General features: G+C 33.5%; 2 protein-coding genes across 5 annotated transcripts in view; one reads left to right on the top strand and one right to left on the bottom strand.

Moving 5' to 3' along the window:
• LOC115220697 (L-fucose kinase) overlaps window positions 1–4,911 on the top strand; it is a 65,079-nt gene extending 60,168 nt beyond the window's left edge. For all 3 annotated transcript variants that reach the window (XM_029790831.2, XM_029790832.2, XM_036510470.1), the window contains exons 27-28: window positions 1,396–1,619; window positions 4,137–4,911. In XM_029790831.2, coding sequence (XP_029646691.1) covers window positions 1,396–1,619; window positions 4,137–4,199 — 287 coding nt within the window. In that variant the 3' untranslated portion in view covers window positions 4,200–4,911. The remainder of the gene's footprint in view (window positions 1–1,395; window positions 1,620–4,136) is intronic.
• Window positions 4,912–6,965: 2,054 nt separating this feature from the next.
• Window positions 6,966–19,546, bottom strand: part of LOC115220789 (dnaJ homolog subfamily A member 2) — a 29,623-nt gene continuing 17,042 nt past the window's right edge. The window contains exons 2-11 of one of the 2 annotated variants that reach the window (XR_005002678.1): window positions 17,803–17,862; window positions 16,488–16,590; window positions 15,114–15,222; window positions 12,959–13,039; window positions 12,634–12,767; window positions 11,881–12,023; window positions 11,593–11,791; window positions 10,062–10,189; window positions 7,773–9,191; window positions 6,966–7,739 (exon numbers count right to left, since the gene is read on the bottom strand). Coding sequence is in view for 1 of the 2 variants with exons in the window: in XM_029790934.2 (XP_029646794.1) it covers window positions 9,003–9,191; window positions 10,062–10,189; window positions 11,593–11,791; window positions 11,881–12,023; window positions 12,634–12,767; window positions 12,959–13,039; window positions 15,114–15,222; window positions 16,488–16,590; window positions 17,803–17,862 (1,146 nt within the window). In the remaining variant the exon portion in view is untranslated. Of the gene's footprint in view, window positions 9,192–10,061; window positions 10,190–11,592; window positions 11,792–11,880; window positions 12,024–12,633; window positions 12,768–12,958; window positions 13,040–15,113; window positions 15,223–16,487; window positions 16,591–17,802; window positions 17,863–19,546 lie in introns of both variants that reach the window. The other variant, XM_029790934.2, reaches the window with a different exon arrangement.

Here is a 19,546-nt window from a genome sequence, read left to right as displayed (position 1 = left end):
TGTTGCTGATTCAATACTTCAACACACTTACCTACCCCCTCACCTTTCCCATTGTCATCTTGTATCTTGAAGGTGCCTGGCGAAATGCTTAACGGTATTTGGTCTGCCATTACGTTCTAAGTTCAAATTCCGCTGAGGTCGACTCTGCCTTTCACCCTTTCAGGGTCAATTAAATAAGTACCAGTTACGCACTGGGGTCGATGAAATCGACTTAATCCCTTTGTCTGTCCCCTCTGTGTTTAGCCCCTTGTTGGCAATAAAGAAATGACCTGTTTTAGTGTCCCTACTATCATACTTTCACATCCCTAAATACTCTACTCCATTCAGTTGAGGGGGTCTTATCTTGCAAGTACTTGGTGACCTCACTCACATGTGCTGGTAGCATGAAAAAAAGCACCAAGTACACTCTGTAAGCTGGTTGGCATTAGAAACAGCATCAAGCTGTAGAAACCATACCAAAGCAGACAGTAAAGCTCAGTGCAGCCTTCTAGCTCAGCATGGAAAAAAAAAAAGGATGTTAAGTGATGATATGTTTCAATTGATAAGTGATATCACCCTAAGACATCATCAACAACACAGCCAAGATGAAAAAAATTTTCTTCCTCCAGCACAAAAAGATCACCTGAAAACAATTGCATAGAATCCCAATTAAAATATTGATGAAGAAAATATTATAAAAAAACAAACACCACTTCATCTTCCTATACTTGTTTTATACAGAGCACAGACATAGCTGTGTAGTTGAGAAGTTCACTTCCCAACCACATGGTTCCAAGTTCAGTCTCACTGCATGGCACCTTGGGAAAATGTCTTCAACTTATAGTTTCTTGCCAATCCCTTATAAATAGATCTGGAGATGAAAATTGACATCCCATGGTTTCACTTGTCACCATTTTGAGTGAATCAGTGATATGATGTTTACAATCCTTGTTGATTTTTTTCCTCTTGAAATCTTATCAGCAGGCAAGGCTGTGTGGTTAAGAAGTTTGCTTCCCAACCTTGTGGTCTTGGGTTCAGTCCCACTGTGCATCAAGCATCTAGTATAGCTCCACATTGTCCAAATCCTTGTGAGTCGATTTGGAAATTAAAAGAAGCCCAGTGTGTGTATGTATGTGCTTGCCCTCACTCCCGTCAATGTTAAGACAACTGGTGTTGATTTTTTTGTTTTTTTATGTTCTTGTAACTGAGCAGTTTTGGGAAAAGAAACCGATAAAAAGCAACAGACTTGAAAAATACCAAGTTCAAATTGTTCAACTAAACCCTTGAAGGTGGTGCTCCAGCATGGCCACAAATGACTAAAAAAAATTTGTAACATTTCTCCTTGATAAAAACACAATCTTGTTATATTCTGTTACAATACATAAGTTAATTTAATGAATTTCAAACTCTTTCAAGGTAATTTGGAATCTGTTGGTCAGTGCATAGACAAATACTGGACACTGAAGAAAAACATGGCTCCTGGATGTGAACCAGCAGCTTTGAAAGAACTGATGGATATACTGCGACCATATAGCTATGGAATGAGTTTAGCTGGAGCAGGTGGAGGAGGATTTTTCTATGCAATTCTTAAGGATTTAAGCATTAAAAGCCAACTTCAAACTATATTATCCTCAATAAAGGTAAGCAATTTGAAAGTTTGCTTTCTTGAAATATTATGGTTTCAGGTTCAGTCCCACCGTGCAACACCTGAGGCAGAGGTCTTGTACTCTGGCCTCAGTCCAACCAAAGCCTTGTGATTGGATTTGGCAGTGGAAATTGAAATAAGCTTATTGTATGTAAGTATGTGCATGCATGCATGTATATATATACATATATGTGCATATATATATATATAGGCACAGGAGTAGCTGTCTGGTTAGAAGCTTGCTTACCAACCACATGGTTCAAGGTTCAATCCTATGGTGTGGCATCTTGGGCAAGTGACTTCTATAGCCACAGGCTGACCAAAGCCTTGTGAGTGGATCTGGTAGGCAGAAACTGAAACAGTCTGTGCACATACACACACACACACACACATATATATATATATATTTAATGAATTTATAATAAAGGAGAATAGATTTATAGCCAGATAGAATTTTAGATTCTATCTGAACAATGCACTTGACACCACCCTAAAGAAGAGGCAACTAACAATAAGTGCACATAAAAATGCAAATTTTGCAGTGTGCATTAGTTGCTGCAGAAATGAAAAGAAGTAATTAACTGCTCAATAAAACTGAGGTTAGTATATCAAATTAACTGGAGTTTTTTATTCACACATTGAGTTAGTTAGTATTAATAACTGGTAAATGTGACTACGGTACCCATTTGGAGTCTATATCCCTACCAACCAAAATTTGGAAACTGATCTTTGATAACACACACGTGTGTGTGTGTGTGTGTGTGTGTGTGTGTGTGTTTCTGTGATTGTCCCTCACCACTGCTTGACAACCAGTGTTGGTGTTTACACCCCTGTGACTTAACAGTTCAGCAAAACAACTGATAAAATAAGTATCAGGCTTAAAAAATAAAAGTACTGGGATCAATTTATTTGACTAAAATTCTTCAAGGTGGTGCCCCAGCATGGCCACAGTCTGACTGAAACAAGTAAAAGAATAGGTGTGAAAGTAAATGATTTAGTGGTTAGGGTTTTTGTCCCACAATCATAAGATCATGGGTTCAATTCCCAATAGTGCACTGTATCCTTAAGCAAGACACTTTATTTCACATAGCTCCAGTCCATTAAGTTGGCCAAAATGAGTTGTACATGTTATTTAAAGGGCCAGCTTTCTCAAATTCTGAATCTTCCTCTGATCTATGTTATGGCCATGCATGTCTGTGAAGTGCTTGGCCACTTGCATATTAATTTCACAAGCAGGCTGTTCAGTTGATCAGATCAACTGGAACTCTGGTTGTCATAACTGATAGACTACCACCAATAGTCATATGTATGTATATGTAATTTAATGTGTGAATATGTATGCTTGACATCCTATAATAGTTGTAAATCAGTGTCACTGTTATACAAGCAGTGTCATTGATTCCCAATAATCTGTGAAAACCTCTAACCATGGGAATATGTTTACCTTGCTTTCAAATGGGTGACAGTTGGCAACAAGGACATCCTGCCAGAGAAAATCTGCTTAAACCAACTTCATTCAACCCATGCAAGCATTGAATGTGGACATTAAAACAATGATGCCGACCATCAGGAATGGTTATCGAACAAAAATGAGGTTTTGCTCAACATAAATTTTGAGCTGCTGGAATTAAACACAGCAGATGCCAAAGAGTGGAACAACCATTTCAAATTATTGTGATAACAACTGTGGCATTAATCCTCTGAAGGTGCTTTGTAATAGAGTAAAACTGAGTTAAATCACCAATTTCAGATCAAAAGGCTTTTCTAAAGAGATACAAGAATGACTTAATTGGAAAATCACTCTTTGCAGTAATGTAAAATGTTACAGTTTAGTTCCAGCCTTTTTTTATGTTCAGTTCAAATCGTGTCCTTACTCCAAAAGTTCCAACTTCATTTTGGAGACCCAAAAAGAATAAACAGCATTTGGTTTTTGCCAGTAATGTGTCAGAAGTGAATCCAATGACAGTTTTGAAGATGAGTTTGCTAATAGTAATGTCCATCTTTGGCATAGGTCAAACATTTGTAGAGAAAGGGTAAAGTCAATAAACTCAATCCTAGCATACAACTGTTAGGTAGTTTATTGTCTCTAGAGTGCTGAATGCAGTATTGTTTCTCGCAGAAACAAAAGTAATGTTGATCTCTAACATAACCACATGGTTGTAAATTTTTGGAGAAAGGTAGTTGAGTAAACTGATTGTAATCAATAAATATCCCACCCCATTTTTTGCTGTGTAATTCCCCACGCCCACTTTTCTTTCTTCACATCCTTGTTGAAGTAATTCTGGATTTCTTTCTTCTCAAAAATTTCATCTTTCATACTTTAACTTTCTTTCTCTTTTCTTCCTGTAAAATTTACATTGCTAAATGAAAATTCATTTACAAGTCAAATTTGAGTCATTTATAATAAGAAAAGGGGTTAAGAATGATTTTCTACCATGCATGACCCTAATAACTTAATTCACTTCATATCTTAATTGATGGTATAAACTGGTTATTTTTCTTTTATTTCCAGGGCCTGGAGAGTGCTGTGCTGTACGAAGCTGTTATCGACCCAGTTGGCATGACTATTAACTAAGTTTATCAGGGGTTTAAAAATGGGATATTTATTTTGAAAATAAACAATAAGTAACCTAGGTTTATTAGGTTTTAAATTATTGCAAATCATTTATGAAAACTTTTCTAAAAGACTTTTATTTTATAAAATGGACTAAGATTAATGAAATTGAATATTTGGAGTGAAGATTTAAGGTAGGCGGGATTTAGCATCAAAATTGTTTACTGACTCTAATTAGAGATTCACATCACAATTTTGAGTAATTAGGCTAACATTATCAACTTAAACTTTTGTTTTTAATTACTTAATGGGAAATTTAACACTTTTTGTTTAACAATTCTTTTTCAAGCTAACACAAGTGGGATGATTTTATAAAACAAAACACAAAAAAAAGTGAACATTTACATCAAATAGCAAAAAATCTGTGGAGAAGAATTGAGATGTGAAGTCAGCTAAGCAGAATGAAGCAAGCTCTTTTCCTTGGCAAAAAAAATAAATCGCAGCAATCAATAATTTAACGTAACTCCACAGACCTTGTACTTGCATAGGAAAAGCAGTGGTTTTAATTTTAAATACTAACAAGTAACATTTAAAAATGAAAAATATTTGGCTAATGTATTAAGTTCAGTTTTTCAGAAGTATGTTAATTAGCAAATTTAATAAAGATCTAAATGATGCATTTGTATTTTTTGAAAGATGGAAACAGTATTAAAATATATATATTTGTATCTTTCTTGACTAGTTATTATTATTATTATTGACAAGTTAAATTACATGAATATTCCAATCAATTGCAATACATTGGTTTACTGAAGCAAACATTTTGGGGGAGTTCTTCATGAACCCTTTAGCATTCAGATTATTCTGTGGAGTGTAATGCTAATTTATCCATTGTTTTGAGTTAATCATGCATTATCTTGTTTTGAGATTCTGATGTGAGATGCCAGATCTTATCTAAAATATTCAAAACTTCCACCTCTTGACAGGTAGATATATACACAATGGTAATTCTCAAGAACAACCATCTCTGACACTAATACCAACTAATGATCTGTAGGTATGTAGTATTTTGCTATGCAACCGTAATTAACTATAAAATATGTTAAATGTTTTTATAAGTCAACACCACATTCAGATTTTTAATAACTAAGGCAGCGAGCTGGCAGAAACATTAGCACACCAGGCAAAATGCTTAGCGGTATTTTGTCTCTGTTCTGAGTTCAAATTCCACTGAGGTTGACTTTGCCTTTCATCCTTTCAGGGTTGATAAATTAAGTACCAGTTGCATACTGGGGTTGATCTAATTGACTAGCCTTGTGTCTAGAGTAGAAAAGAATATTTATGAACCAGCTTCCAGGAATGTTTAATATGTAAATTGGCGTATCTAATACCTTTACACTAATTAATGTGTTTGAGGATGATTAATGGATTAGATGATTGTTGATGAAGGGGCAAAAACTCCACAAAATATGGCATATACGTCCATTTTTCATCTTCAATTTCATTTATTGTTTACATCTGACATTTACGAAACCTCGTAGCAAAATTCAGCCCTGGCTAGAATTTCTATAGATCATTTGTAGAAATAGCCATAAAAAAATACTATTGCTAACGTTATTTCACATCATCTGCATGAAATGCAAAATAAACATAGGAGCTTAATCAAACCAGTCTAAGGTTTGTGGAAACATAATGGGTTACTTGTAGCTTATAAATTATCAAGATATCCTCAAAGGTTACGAGTCAAGGTCCACTATCTGTTTTTACACATTCTCAAGAATTTATTCTAACAGATCATTTGGTAAAGCAACCAGAATCAGCTTTTGGCTTATAATGCTAGTGTCATCTATTTCGCACCATTATACTAACCCTCTGAAGAATCTCCTAGCTTAGGCACTGACATGTTTTTACAAGCCATATAATTCTTATACAGAGAAATGGAAAGCACTAACTCACATTGTAACACTTGCTGAAAGAGAGTTCTATTCCTTGAATAGGTAACATTCCCAGAAGGTATGGAACACTGCTGTACACACAATTCATCACTTAATCCTGTCCTAGCCTACTTCAATATCAGAATTAATTCATAACCTGCTTGAATATCCACCACCTTGATTTTGGATGCGTTTAGCAGAATCTAATTTGTTGCAAATATTTAGAGCTAAGTCTCCAGTCTGAGGCTATTTTTCTACCAATGACTAACTTAATTTCAAGACTTCTACACTGATATAAAATACCATTTCAACTTCAAAGTTATGCTGCTGAAACTACTGAACTGGTTCTAAATTCTCCCATTACTTTTAGTTCAAAGAATGTTATCTTTTCCCAAAACAATTGAAATTTTGGTACTACTTAGATACAGAGGCCCCAATGCATCTACATAACCCTAACAAGTATGCACTGTAAAAACATCACATTGATGCGTTGGAACCTCTGTATTTAAGTAGTGCCGAAACTTTTTCTTAGACCATCTGTAGCAGATGGAAATCAAAGTGATTGTCACTTTATTTTATTGATACTAAAATTTGAAACAAAGCTCAGGCAAGATTTGAACTTGGAGCAGAGCTGTAACTAAATAATGCAAATTTACTCCAGTATGTAATTGTTCCCTATTTCTCCATTTTTTTTTCTTAAAATATCAAAGGAATCTATTTAAAAGAAAAAATATAAATTCTTACTTTTACTTCATGGTTGCCAATTAATATGGCTCAATTTTGAAACAATATAGTTTGATTGAATACTGGATGAAATATGTAAGTAAAATTGATCAAGACATAAACACTAAAAAAAGATTGGAAGATAGCTTAGATTTATTTGAACTGAGAAGAGCAGCAATATTTGTTATACAAGCAGGAACAGAAAACTTTCTTCTCAGTTACCAATTTTCTCTCAAGAATGTGATGTAATTAACAAAAAAAAAAAAAAGTGCACCTCTATGTTACATATCTGTACAAAAGGTTATATACAACAGGAACAGTTTTGTGTAAAGCTTAAGTTGAATTCATATTATTCAACTTGATAAATTACACAAATTGGTCTTTTCATTCAGAAGAAAAAAAAATTAAGCCAAAAACAGTCAAGATTTTAATTGACAATCCTAAAATATAATAATGAAAAATATACCCAGTTTGCACTCACAGACAATTCAAATGTTAAAATCAAACTGCTGACAATATCCTATAAAGATATGGTTTAATAAGCAGTTTTTCAATTATGACTAAAATATGTTAATATTTATGCTTATATTGAGGCTTAATCTACAAATAATATAAAATTAGAAAATTGCCAAAACATTTGACATGAATTTTTTTTAAAGCAAAATTGCTAAACAGTTAAATAATGACTAAACATTTAATAGAATATAAAGATAAATAAATATATTCACTAGTATTAAAGGGAAAACTTAGGGATTCTAAATGTCTATAATAGCTCAAATAGTATCAGTTCCATTGATATATATATATATATCCAGTTCTAAACCAAATTTTAGGTATTACTAAAAAAAAACAAGACATACACAAATCTATTTTTGTTGTTGAAGTTGAGTTGTCCCCATTAGCTCTGTTTAACCAGAACTTTGGCACAGAGTGGAACCTGTATCTTGCTAGATATATTATAGTCTGGTCCCAAGTCACATTTTATTTACTAATATATTTGTGCAGAATACAACGTTGCATATATATTTTAACTGTTCAGAACTTGCTTTGTGTAAGCCAAGCAACTTTAGAAGAATTGGACTGATAATTTCTTAGACAGCAGTTTTTCATACAATGTGGTGTATGTAAGCATGCTTTGTTCTTTGGAGCAACAAAGGGGTTCTCAGAACTGCAGATTTATTTCGGTATATATAGGTTGAAACAGGTTCTATTAAATATTCCCATCATCATTTAACATGTTTGCCATGCTGGCATGGGCAGGACCATCTTTCATATAACTTTGTTAGTCCATAGATATTAATTGGAAAAATATAATCACTAACACAAGATTATCATTTACCAAGTATGTGGTGAAATGGAAATTACTTTCATAAATGGGCAATGGACATTGTTAAATGTTGCATCTGAAAAGTAAAGGAATGAATTTGCTTAGTATAACTTGCTCTTATGGAGTAAATATCACAGTTAAAAATCAATCAAGTTGATGTAACTATATTAAATCTGCAATATAATAGAATGTTTTGTTTGTCTATTGTGAAAGTACAAGCTATAAGGATAGGAATAAAGAAAAAATGCATGGGACACTGAGACTTCAGAATCTTTTTGGACCATCAGACTAAATGTAAAGTATATGTATTTTGTTCTGTGTAATTTTCTGATTTTACTGAAATATATAACAGGAATGTTAACCTGCTTTTGTACAGGTGTCTAGCCTAGAGTTAACACTGGATATAGTGTTAAAGCAATGGTTAAGAATTATTAAAAATAGAAACTTGTTTTGTACAGTGTTTTACTAATGTTTCTAAAGTGTAAAGAGTTAATAAATTCACACTTTCATAGCTAGTTAACTAACAACAATTTAAAAGTCATCAAATATTGGAATTTACAAGGTTTCTTCAAAACATGAAAAGAAATACAATGGGGAAGAAAAAGGTCAGTCAGAATTTTAATACTATAACTTTTATTTGAGATTTATTTATTTAAAAAAAAAAAAAAAATCAATATTTTGTTCCGTTTTTTTCTTTTATTCTTTTATCATTTTTCTTGAGGGATTGGGAAAATGAGTTAAGTGAGTCATATATAACCAAATAAGTTCATATAGGAATTTACAATGATTTGTAGTTACAGTAAAAAAAAAATACAGTACATATCATATATAACACATACATTATTGATGTGCACACTGCATCTGGGGACCACGGCCACCATGAGCATCATCATCTTCATCATAAGCCTCATTTCTGCGAGAAGCATTTCTCATGGAAGCATCATACTCAACCAATGTAACTTCTTCCACATTATCACTTTCCATAGGAATATCTACTTTAGAATAGGCGGGTAACAAATTCTCTAATTCCTTTAAAAAAAAAAAAAATTTTTTTTTTTAATATTGAGGATTAAATAGTATGTAAACAGGATTCTTAGAAAATTAATTTTACAACTGAAAAAAAAAAACAAAACTTAAAGGGCTACAAAAATAACTACAATATCTTCCCTCTAACACAAACTGATTGTTCATTTCATTAATAGTCCCTTGTCAAAAAGCCCCCCCCCCCAATTAAAATAGCTTTTAATGAAACCCAAATAAAAAGCATTCACATTTAACCCTTTCGCATTCAGATTATTCTATCAAATGTAACATCTATCCACACTGTTTTGAATTTATCCCACTTTTAGCTTGTGGTCTTGAGATTTTGATTATGGGACTATTTTTTTAGATTAACATTGTGGGGTAGATGTGAGAGGCTGGACCTGGCCAGTTTGAACATAAAAAGAGGAAGAATATTTTGCCCAGATATGGCTGGTTTAAATACTAAAGAGTTAAAGGTGCAAGCTTAGCTGCGTAGTTAAGAAGCTTGCTTTCCAATTATGTGGTTTCAGGTTCAGTCCTATGGTGCAGTACCTTCAGCAAGTGACTGCTACTCTAGCCCCAGACTAACCAATTGCTTTGGTCAGCTGTTCAAAATTGTGATATAAATGGGAGAAAATAATTGTTATTTTTTATATTTTACATTAAAAATGGTATTCCCCACTTCAAATCTAATTTTAAAAAGAATATTTCTTTTTTAGCAACAATATAAAATTTTGAGAAAGAAAACATTAAAATTGGAGAAAAACAATAGATAGGAAATGCATTTTCAAAGTTTATGCTTTAAGATACTTTATACAGAGAAGAAAAATAATCCTTCCAATCCAACATTTTTAAGCTATTAGAATATCAACTTACAATCATTCTTGTAGGATCCAGAAAATTATTTGACGGAAATTCTACATCGAATGTAATGAACAAATCTCCTTTTTCAAAAGGATTTCTATAAATTGGCATTCCTTCTCCTTTCAAAACCTTGGTAGTTCCTAAAATTAAGAAAAATATATCATGGAATAAGATAAGATTTACATTCATTTTCCTTTTTTAAGACCACACAAAATGCACTCCAGTTACCTCGTTTCTGCTCTGTCTACGCACATAACAATCCACCTTGACAATGAAACTCTTCATTTTGAGACAATTTTTTTTTTCTAACTCTGAACTACTTTAAATTTGCAAATATTCTGCATATCCCCCCCCCCAACTTTAATAATCTATACTTTTCATTAATATGCAGAACATGTGCCACACATTTCTTTACTTGTAGTTCTTGGAGAAAAAGTGATTTTGTGAGCAATTTCCAGAGTTTTTTTTTCTTTTTAACTAGTATAAAAAAAAATCATCTAGATCATTTTTACAAATAAACATCACTTAAGTTTAGGTTATTAAATTGCTTGTTCAATAGTTTAATCACATATAATATGCTGGAATATTCTCAATTATCTTTACAATTTATATTTTTTATATTCAGAGTTAGTTAAGCAGTGAGAGAGTAAACAAAGCTTAACAAGAAATGATTAATGGAGAGCACACATATCTCCAAGCAAGGCAATATTTCCTTTAGCCCTTCATACTATGAAAAGATCAATGACCAGACATATTTCTGAGGAACATTGCAAACAGTGACACCATTTGCAGGTGAAAGGTAACTGTTTTTAATCAGCAACAAATATAAAAACAAAAGGAAAACACAAACAACAGCCTCCTCAAGATTTCTGTCTATCAATTCACTCACAAGCCAAAGTGGACCCCGCCAGCCTGCAGTGTCACATTGTAGAAATAAACCTTAAGCCTTGTTGTTCTCAAGTGAACTCATTAACCAAACAGCTATACCTGCACCATGTGCATTTAATGATATCACTGATCGAAATTATTGAAAGCAAGGGAGCCATATCTTCCAGGTTGCAGTTGTTAACATGAAATTAGCCCCACCATAATATATATGCCTATAGCAATTTTATATATAGGTGTAGGCTGTGTGGTAAGAAGTTTGCTTCCTAACCATATAGTTTCAGGTTCAGTTCCACTGCAGAACACCTTGGGTAAGTGTCTCCTATAGCCCTCAGCAGACCAAAGCCTTGTGAGGGGATTTGGCAGACAAAAACTCAAAGAAACACAGTGTGTGTGTGTGTTACTGTTTCCTTGTCTTGGTGACATATGACAGTTGTAAGCATGTCACCATCATGCAAGTAGTGTCCCTGGTTTCCAATCTACCAAGACATTTCTGGCCATTGAGAAATACTGCCCTACTTGGAGATAAGTGAGGGTTGGTGGCAGGCATGGAAAAGAGGATGTTAAGCGATGATGATAATATAAAACTAACATCTGATAACAAGCTAAATAACTAATAAATAATAATTTCAGTAAAATTTTAATGAAGGATACTAACCTGGTTGAATAACATCTCCTGGAGCATTCTTAATAATTAATTCCCGTTTGTCAAGATGAGTCAATACAAATTCAAAACCACAAAGGGCCTCAGTTAGACCCAAAGTATGTTTGTACAAAAGGTTTTCTCCATCTCTAGAAAACTGTTTATGTTCACCTTGAGTCAAAATAATTATGACATCTCCTGGTTCAATGTTGGGCTGAAAGATAGAAAAGTAAAGGAAAAATACTAAGCAGGTTTCAAAAACAGTAAAGAATATGAACTTTTCAATAACTGTAAAGTACTTACTAATTGGTCTCCTTCTCCCCTAAACCAGACTTTCTGGCCGTCTTTCATGCCTTTGTCTATATGCACTTCTAAAATCTTGTCTTCACTGACCACTTTGCGTCCTGAGCATTCTTTACACCTATCTTTCTCATTAATGTAATTTCCTGAAAATGCACAGAATAAAAGATTTGAGCATTAAGTACAAAAGTCAGAACTAAAGAAAAGAATTTTTTAATTTTTATTATGTACTTTTAAGAATTAAAAACTGTGATAGAAACATTGGTTTCAAATTTTGGCACAAGGCCAGCAAGTTCAGAGGGAGGGGTAATTCGATAACATCAGCCCTAGTATTCTCAACTGCTACTTTATTTTATAGACCCTGAAAAGATGATAAGCAAAGTTGACTTCGGTGGAATTAGAACTCAGAACAAAGACGAAATACCACTAAGCATTTCGACCAACATGCTAACGATTCTGCCAGCTAGCTCCCTTGTCTGTGACAGAAATATTAATACTATCCATACCTGCAGAAGACAGTCGATAGCAAACAGCAGAGATTCCCTCCCCCCAGACTCATACTGGAGGTTGTTGCTAGGCTACATGGATAACAACCAATTAAACATTAATGGACAGTTAAAAGGTGCATGCTAGAGACTCTGAGATTTTATGGTGGTGATCAACACATATCTGCATCAATGGCATTTCAATAGCTAAGAGACACTTAGGTGCATCCTTGGCTTTGATAGGATTCATTTTTGAAGAAATAAAACTAACCTTCACCATTACATTCTGAACAAGTACTCTGTATTTCTTGTACCATACCAGGTCCTAGCTGACGCATACTTTTCTTAATTCGCCTGCCATGGCAACCACGACAAGTCATTACTGAACCAGGTTTACCTCCAATTCTGAAAAAGGACAAAACAATGAAGAGAAACAACAATGCTTAAAAATTAATTATAACCAAAAATTATATAAAAATATAACTTAATGTTATATAGAGATTTCAAATTATAATAATAGTTCTTTGCTCAACCAGAATAGATATAAAAAACAAAATACAAAACATTTACAAGATGAAATGGTGCTTTATACTCACCCTTGACATTTTTTACAAACGACAGTTCTAGATAATTGCAGTTTAGAAGTTTTGCCATTGTAAAAATCTTCTAAGTTTACTCTGAAAGTAAAATACATCAATACTGAATAATTACAAATCAAATCAAGAATGAAAGTGTGTAAGCAATATGAAGCCATACATCTCTATTTTAACTATTATCAAAAATCAAAGCAATTTATTTTATCTCATCTATTATGCACTATTCATTTTGTAGTTGTATATTACCAAATTATCCATTTTAGTAATTTTACTACTAGAACAGGCAAGCTACTTTGCAGATGTTTTCAGAAACTAGAATCCATAGAGTTACGTTCCTTGCCAACATGCACAAAAGTCAGAAGCAATTCCACTGAGATAACCTTTTTGATACCAACCCACCTGAGACCACCCCAGATTCTATGATAAACTTACTGTTTTAAAGTGGTCTAAATTATCATCTTCCATCAAAATTTTATGCTAATTTGTTTCAGGCCCCTTAGAAAAGTTATTTTACTAAATTCATTATTTTAAAAATTAATTGAAACAAAGGCAGCATATGTTAATAGAAATAACAGTTAAAAGTGTATGGTTCATGATAGCATGGGTAGAATGGGTTTCTTTAAGCACAAACCTATCTGTCTATAATTATATAATCTCTCCCACGAAACCCAAATTTTAGCTCATCACTTATTTCACTTACATCTGTATATCACACAACTTTTACCATTCATTTCAATTTCATAAAAGCATGACTGTTTCTCCTCAGTCTTATCTATGATACCAAACTACTTTGCCATCAAATACACTCAAAATCCTCAGTGATATATTACTACAAAACAAACAACACAAAGCTTATATTAATCCAGCCATTTGTAGATCTTCAATGATCACTGCTCATGTATCACTGAGGGAGTCTCTCAGTGGTCAGTCAATCTGATGAAAACAAAACCAAATTTCCCTCAAATCACACCATATTTTAAAGGAAAATGACTGATGGCAACAGCTGGATAGCCTTTTATCATAGCTTTTCTAACAGGAGTTTTAAACAAAATAACTTATGCAAACTTAATAATCAGTCTTTTGTACAAAAAAGAAAAAAAAACTTGTCTCCAGCAGAGAAAACAACTCTGTTCTAGCCACTACAAACCAATTACCACACTAATTCTATACATCAATTAAATACCACAACTTGTATATAACTTCCAGTAACACACAAGAAGTCTCTAATTATTTATTGAAAACCTCTGCAACCAACTACCAATGTAGATCTAATGTTCTGCAAATCTGCCAGAGATCTTACAGTAACTAAGTAAATATTGTATCTTAAACATATAACTGAGTTTCTACTATTTGCTTCCCGAATAGTAAAGTTATACTACTATGTTCAAGGTTTTAACTTCAAGCAATTCTACCAAAATCAAATTATGAGCAAATGTTTTGAATGTTAATTAATTATCAAACATTACCTGAAATATAGATCTTGGGTAGAGGATCACTTGGATGCTAAATTCCTCGGTTAACTCAAATGATCTGCATTTACAGTACCTTAATTCAGGAGGTGAACAGAATTATACAGCCATTCTTCCATACCCAAGTTTTCAGCGCCCACTACACTGAGCATGGTATTGTCAGATACCTTCAACAAATAAATTTGAGCTGATTGTTCTTGGTTAAGAAATTTTGTTGCTCACCAGATTGACAGCCATAAACTTCTAGCAAGTACAAAGTGCAATGTCGATCCATCTTGCAGTTTTCCTTGCCTTAGTGCCTTAATAACCATGGGTTTAATCTTTGCAGCTATTTGCCCACTTCATGACAGTAAGTTGTCCTTTAGAAATGCCCAGCTATTCTCTGTTATTAGCCCTCTATTTTCATCTGTTGAGTAATAATTGGAAGCAATCATCACTTATACTTTTCTATACTGTGACATCACAAGACAGAATGGTAGGTGTTGTGTGTATGGTGTCTGCAAATGTGCATGTTGGATTTAGTTAAATGAATGAAGATTACAAACAATTTTATATCCTCATTTATAATTAATTACTTGCTTCAATGAGAACTCTACAAAAGATATTTTTAACCTTGAAACTTACTGGAAATGTACAATATTTTACTTTAAAAAAAAACATGACAAAAAATAAGGCTTATAATTTACCTTAATTTGTGAAAAGCATCTTCTCCTCGATGACGACTATGTCGATGATGACTACCCATAAAACCCATGTCAAAAATACCCCCAAACATATCCCTAAATGGAAATGATCCTACAATAAAGAAAAAAAATATAGAAAATATGTCAATTATTTCAACACAAAATCTTAAATAGCATGAAATTCCACAACAGAAATATCAAAATTTCATCAAATCAATTTCTTAGGTAATCAAACCATTCTATAAAAACTGATTGGTGTAAAGATACACACTAACACATCTTGTCTCTTTATGTTTCCACTTCAAATACAATTTCTGCCTTTCAAAACACACACAATCCCTAGTCACAAAAGACAAAAAAAAAACCCCAAACAACAGCAAAAGTTAAACATAAAATGTGTTAAAAACTTGATTTTTGCAAAAAGAAAAAAAAACTGATAGTTTCAAATTTTGCCACAAGGGCAGTTATTTTATGTTGACTGCATCAACCCCAGTATTTTGCTGGTACTTAATTTACTGACTCTGAAAGGATGAAGGGCAAAGTCAACTTCGGTGGATTTTGTACTCGGAACATAGCGACAGGCAAAATACCACTAAGCATTTAGCCCAGCATGCTAACAAGTCTGCCCACTCACCACCTTGCTATAATAATAATAATAATAAACCCAGGAGGACCTGGGATGAGGTGGTGAAACACGACCTTCAAACATTAGGACTCACTGAAGCAATGACTAGTGACCGAGACCTCTGGAAATATGCAGTGTGTGAGAAGACCCAGCAAGCCAAGTGAGACCATAATTCATGGCCTATGCCAGGGGTGTAACCAGCCCACTTATGTGTACCTTTCCTTCATTGAACACATAACTCTGCTTGCGAAGACCTATTGAGGCAAGTGAAATCGAAATCAAACCAAATTCACAAATTCGATGACTAGCATCGGTGCCAGTGAAGTGCTAAGATACCATCCAAACGTGATCGCCACCAGAGCAGCTGACTGGCTTCCGTGTCGGTGGAACGTAAAAAGCACCATTCAAATGTGATCGTTACCAGCGTCGCCTTATGAAAAACATTCGAGCGAGGTCGTTGCCAGTGCCGCTGGACTGGCTCCTGTTCAGGTGGCACGTAAAAAACACCACTTGAGCGTGTCTGTTGCCAGTACTGCTTGATTGCCCTTGTGCCGGTGGCACGTAAAAGCACCCACTACACTCTTGGAGTGGTTGGCATTAGGAAGGGCATCTAGCTGTAGAAACTCTGCCAGATCAAATTGGAGCCTGTTGCAGCCATCTGGTTCGCCAGTCCTCAGTCAAAACGTCTAACCCATGCTAGCATGGAAAGCAGATGTTAAACGATGATGATGAATAATAATTTCAATTAATACCTGAACCAACGCCTTCTTGTAAGCCTTGGATACCATAATGATCATAAATTCTTCTTTTTTCTGGGTTGGAAAGAACTTCATGAGCATAATTGATTTCTTTGAACTGATAGAAAGGAAAAAAATTCAAGTTAACATCAAAAATAAATTGTAATGGTTTTGAATACTAAATACTTCTGGTAAACTTCAATGTATACTTAACAGTTCAACAGTTAACTTGCTTATTGTAGACATGTAAGATACTAGAGAGTTTGCAAAGAGAAAAGAGATGCAGCTTGTTATTATATTGAACAAATCTAAAAGCTGTAAGAAATTCCATTTGAAACTTTTTTTCCTATCTAAAGAATATTCAGAAATGAAAACATCTCTGTACCTCCTAAGAGTGGTACCAGCGTTAGAAGATTAATAAGCAGTGTCTATTGAATATGGATTTGAAGTTTCACAGCCAATGAAAATATTTTGTAGAGCTCATTTTTAATCCTTTTGATACTAACCCAGCTGAGACAATTCTGGTTCTATGATACAAATTTTATTCATGTTTTCAAGTGATCAAAATTAAAACCTTCCATCAAAATTCCATACTAATTATGTTCCAATCACCAGTTTAATAATGACATTTACTAAACTGTTATTTTCATTGCTAATTGAAATGAAAGCAGTGTATATTAAGAGAAACATGGTAAACAAAAGTAAAACCCAGGACACAAAGAAAATCAAAGTCAACCCATTATAATTCAGATTACTCTGTCACATATAATGTTCTTATTTATTCACATTATTTTGAATTAATCATTGCTTCAAGATTCTGATGACATGATTGTGATTTTTACAATGACATTGTAGGGTATGTGTTAGAGGCCAGACCTTTTGGATATGGCCAGTCTAAATGCTAACAGGTTAATCATACAATGGCTTTGTTAATCTGAGTTTTACATCCATTATTTAAAATACATATGGAAGTGGATGTCAGCCATAGCATGATTTAAAGACATGTTCTAGGCACCCAATTAAACAAGATCAATCCTGTTCATACTTTACAGTATTAATATATCTTAAAATTACAAAGAAATTCTACTACAATCATTTTTGCTTTTCATCCTTGTGTAGCAGTAAACTACTTCACTACAGCCATAGCAGGTCAGAATCGATGACCCCCTTTGACGGAATTCTATTTTTATCATTCTGTTCAACCCATCTCCACATGCAGAGCAAATGTGAGATTACAATATTTTTTCAAGGAAAAATTAAATTTAAATTTCGTTTAATAATTACTATTCAAAAACAGGATTTGATTATTAAAACTGCAGGAAATATTTACCTTGTCTCCAGCATTTGGATTTTTATCAGGGTGATATTCCTTTGCTAACTTGTTAAAAGCCTGAAGATAGAATAAAAATACCAATTATAGGTTATGGAAATCAATCATTAAATTAATATTATAGAGAAATGAAGAGTAATGAGTGGTGAAAATTGATGCAGTGAATGTTGAAGACTTCTAATTCTAAATTATTTGTTTGAATGATTTTTCTTTTTTTTTTGACCATGGTTCTTCATCAGTGAAGCTGCACAACTAAAAAATTCAAGGTAGTTTATTTTATTAGGCATGCCACTCAGAAAGTACCCCTGGTTTTAGTTTGCCCACGAGTGCATTGGAATAAGCATTATTTTAACTAAAATCTTATCTGAAAATTAATTTGGTCATATTTCTATTTAAATCTCATTGCTCGTAATTCTATTTTACCCCAGGGTAATAAACTTCCTGAATATATACCAGAAAAATTTACAAAACTTAATACAAAATATTTTTACTAAGTAATTTCACAGATGTTTTTGTTCCTACTTTTGAAACTTTGTTAATGTGGAAACATTTTTTTCCCTTTCATTTTTCTTCAAAAGAAAAGATTGGCACACAGAATATCTACCAGTAGAAATTGGTAAAGTTTTTCTCAGAAAATGTTAATTACACTAGAGAAGATTTTCTACAGTCACCACTATAAAAAGCAGAGCAGAAAACAAAAACCATTCCCATCCTGAAGACAGCACTGAGAAATGCTGATAAAAATGAATTTGGGAATTTTTTTGTTCCAAACAAACTATTTGATACACTGATATAAGAAAACTTTTAGACACACACTTTTTCTATTACATACCAGGAAGAGGCAGACCTTCATAGATCAGTGAATAGATGCTGACATTGTCATTATCTTGAACTGTTGCAAGGGAATACCAGAGAGGCAATATTCTTGGAAGGACTGAGCGTAATGATTAGTGCAGCACTTGAGGAGTCAGACAAAGATGATTAGAAGAGGAATACAAGTAGGACACAATGTAGTGGAAGTGGTATGAACTTGCCCATCTCCAAGGAGATAAAAATTTTGTATGCTGAAAGTTTAGCCAAAGCAGGTGACAACATTGCTTACACCAAATTTCCCAAAAATAGGTCACTCAGAAGCTGTACTGATGGTCATTAAGTATACTGAGAAATTCAAGATGATAGAGGACATTGTTTTTCAATGGTTGGCTACATTACCTATAAGAAGTGAGTTCCGTAAGGCAAAAGTTTGCAGGATCAGGTAGATAGCTTTCTTTGTGAATGGGACATACTGAAGACTCAAGAATGTAGCAAGCAACTATGGTGTGCATTATTTGAGGATCATGTAAATTACATTGTCAGAAACGGTAGTCTTGTTTGATTTGAAATGAAGCATCTGTGTGTGCTTGTGAACAAACCTACTATACACATTATACATACTAGCAGAAAGACTGCCCTGCAGATGGTTTTCTCCTAGCCACACAATTCCCAATTGCTAGCAATTGGGAATCAAACGTGAATTGGGAATCCACATTTGATTCCTAATTCTAATAATTTTTATATTTTATGTCTAATTATTTCTTTGTATAATAGTGTTCACTTGCTTAGTAAATATTGCTTTCATTATTTTATCAGTCATGATCTCTCACTTTTTAAAGAGTCAATCTGTTATACATATTAATCATTAATAATTGGTATAACTTACATAGGTGTGGATGGAGATAGAGATAGATAGATGGATGGATGGACA

The sequence above is a fragment of the Octopus sinensis genome, linkage group LG17 (genome assembly GCF_006345805.1).
Source record: "Octopus sinensis linkage group LG17, ASM634580v1, whole genome shotgun sequence".
In the NCBI taxonomy this organism is placed as follows: domain Eukaryota; kingdom Metazoa; phylum Mollusca; class Cephalopoda; order Octopoda; family Octopodidae; genus Octopus; species Octopus sinensis.
This window is presented reverse-complemented; position numbering and strand designations above follow the sequence as displayed.